At 36.8% G+C, this 913-nt stretch overlaps 1 protein-coding gene across 1 annotated transcript in view; it reads left to right on the top strand.

Annotated features, from left to right (window-relative positions):
- The window catches only part of LOC107579635 (CLIP-associating protein 1-B-like), a gene marked incomplete at its 3' end in the record, with an annotated part of 1,850 nt that extends 1,329 nt beyond the window's left edge, over positions 1–521 (top strand). Inside the window, exons 3-4 of the mRNA XM_016265442.1 lie at positions 215–382; positions 475–521. Coding sequence (XP_016120928.1) covers positions 215–382; positions 475–521 — 215 coding nt within the window. The remainder of the gene's footprint in view (positions 1–214; positions 383–474) is intronic.
- Between the last annotated feature and the right edge of the window lie 392 nt (positions 522–913).

Here is a 913-nt window from a genome sequence, read left to right as displayed (position 1 = left end):
GATAACTGTTTAGCACTAACAACTGTGTAGCCTAGAAAAAAAAAATCCTCTAATATCAGCCTAATTGCACTGATGCTAATAAAATAAACAAATATTGAGTGATATCAATATGGTCATTTATATGTTGTGCATCCATTTTGATAACTCGAGCATTGAGTTTAATACAGTGAGATGATGTTGACGAGCAGCTGTGATCTGAACGAATGTTTTGTAGATGTTACTGGGGTTTCCACGCCCACTTCAGTAAGGAGGCGGAGCATCTGTTTCAGGCGCTGGAACTGACCTATCAGAAAGCGCTGCAGTCTCACCTGAAGAGCTCCGACAGCATCACGTCTCTGCCGCAGTCCGACCGCTCGTCCTCCAGCTCGCAGGAGAGCCTCAAGTGAGAAGTGCTCTCAATTAAGACTCGTTAGTGTGTAAATGAGCTTTCACTCTTCAATCTTTGTGTTTTCACGCTCTTAATTTGTCTCGTAGTCGGCTGCTGTCTGCTAAAACACCTGTCGGGAGCAACTTGAGCAAAAGTGAGAATGTACAAGTTTTTTTTCTTATAAAGAAAATTATTTTGTAAAATTGCAGTATAGATGTATATGGAAGCTCGTTTTCACCACTGAATAAAAAATAAAAAGGTAAAAAATAAAAAATCTCGCAATTGTGAGTTTTGACTTTTTTTCCTCAGATTTGCGTAATATAAACCCATAATTATGAGAAAAAACTCATAATTGTGAGATATAACATCGTAGTTCTGAGAAATAAAGTCGCAATTCTGAGAAACTGACAACTAAATTTTTTCTTGCAAATGCGAGTTTATATCTCACAATTCTGAGAACATATTCCTCCTCAAAAAAAATTTCAGAATTGCGAGATTTAAACTCGCAATTACTTTTTAAATTTTTTATTCAGGTGTTTTGGGAAA

This window comes from Sinocyclocheilus grahami, unplaced genomic scaffold (assembly GCF_001515645.1).
Source record: "Sinocyclocheilus grahami isolate Dianchi unplaced genomic scaffold, SAMN03320097.WGS_v1.1 scaffold18746.1, whole genome shotgun sequence".
In the NCBI taxonomy this organism is placed as follows: Eukaryota; Metazoa; Chordata; class Actinopteri; order Cypriniformes; family Cyprinidae; genus Sinocyclocheilus; species Sinocyclocheilus grahami.
Note: the sequence above shows the minus strand (reverse complement) of the source record. Positions and strands in the feature narration are given on the sequence as shown.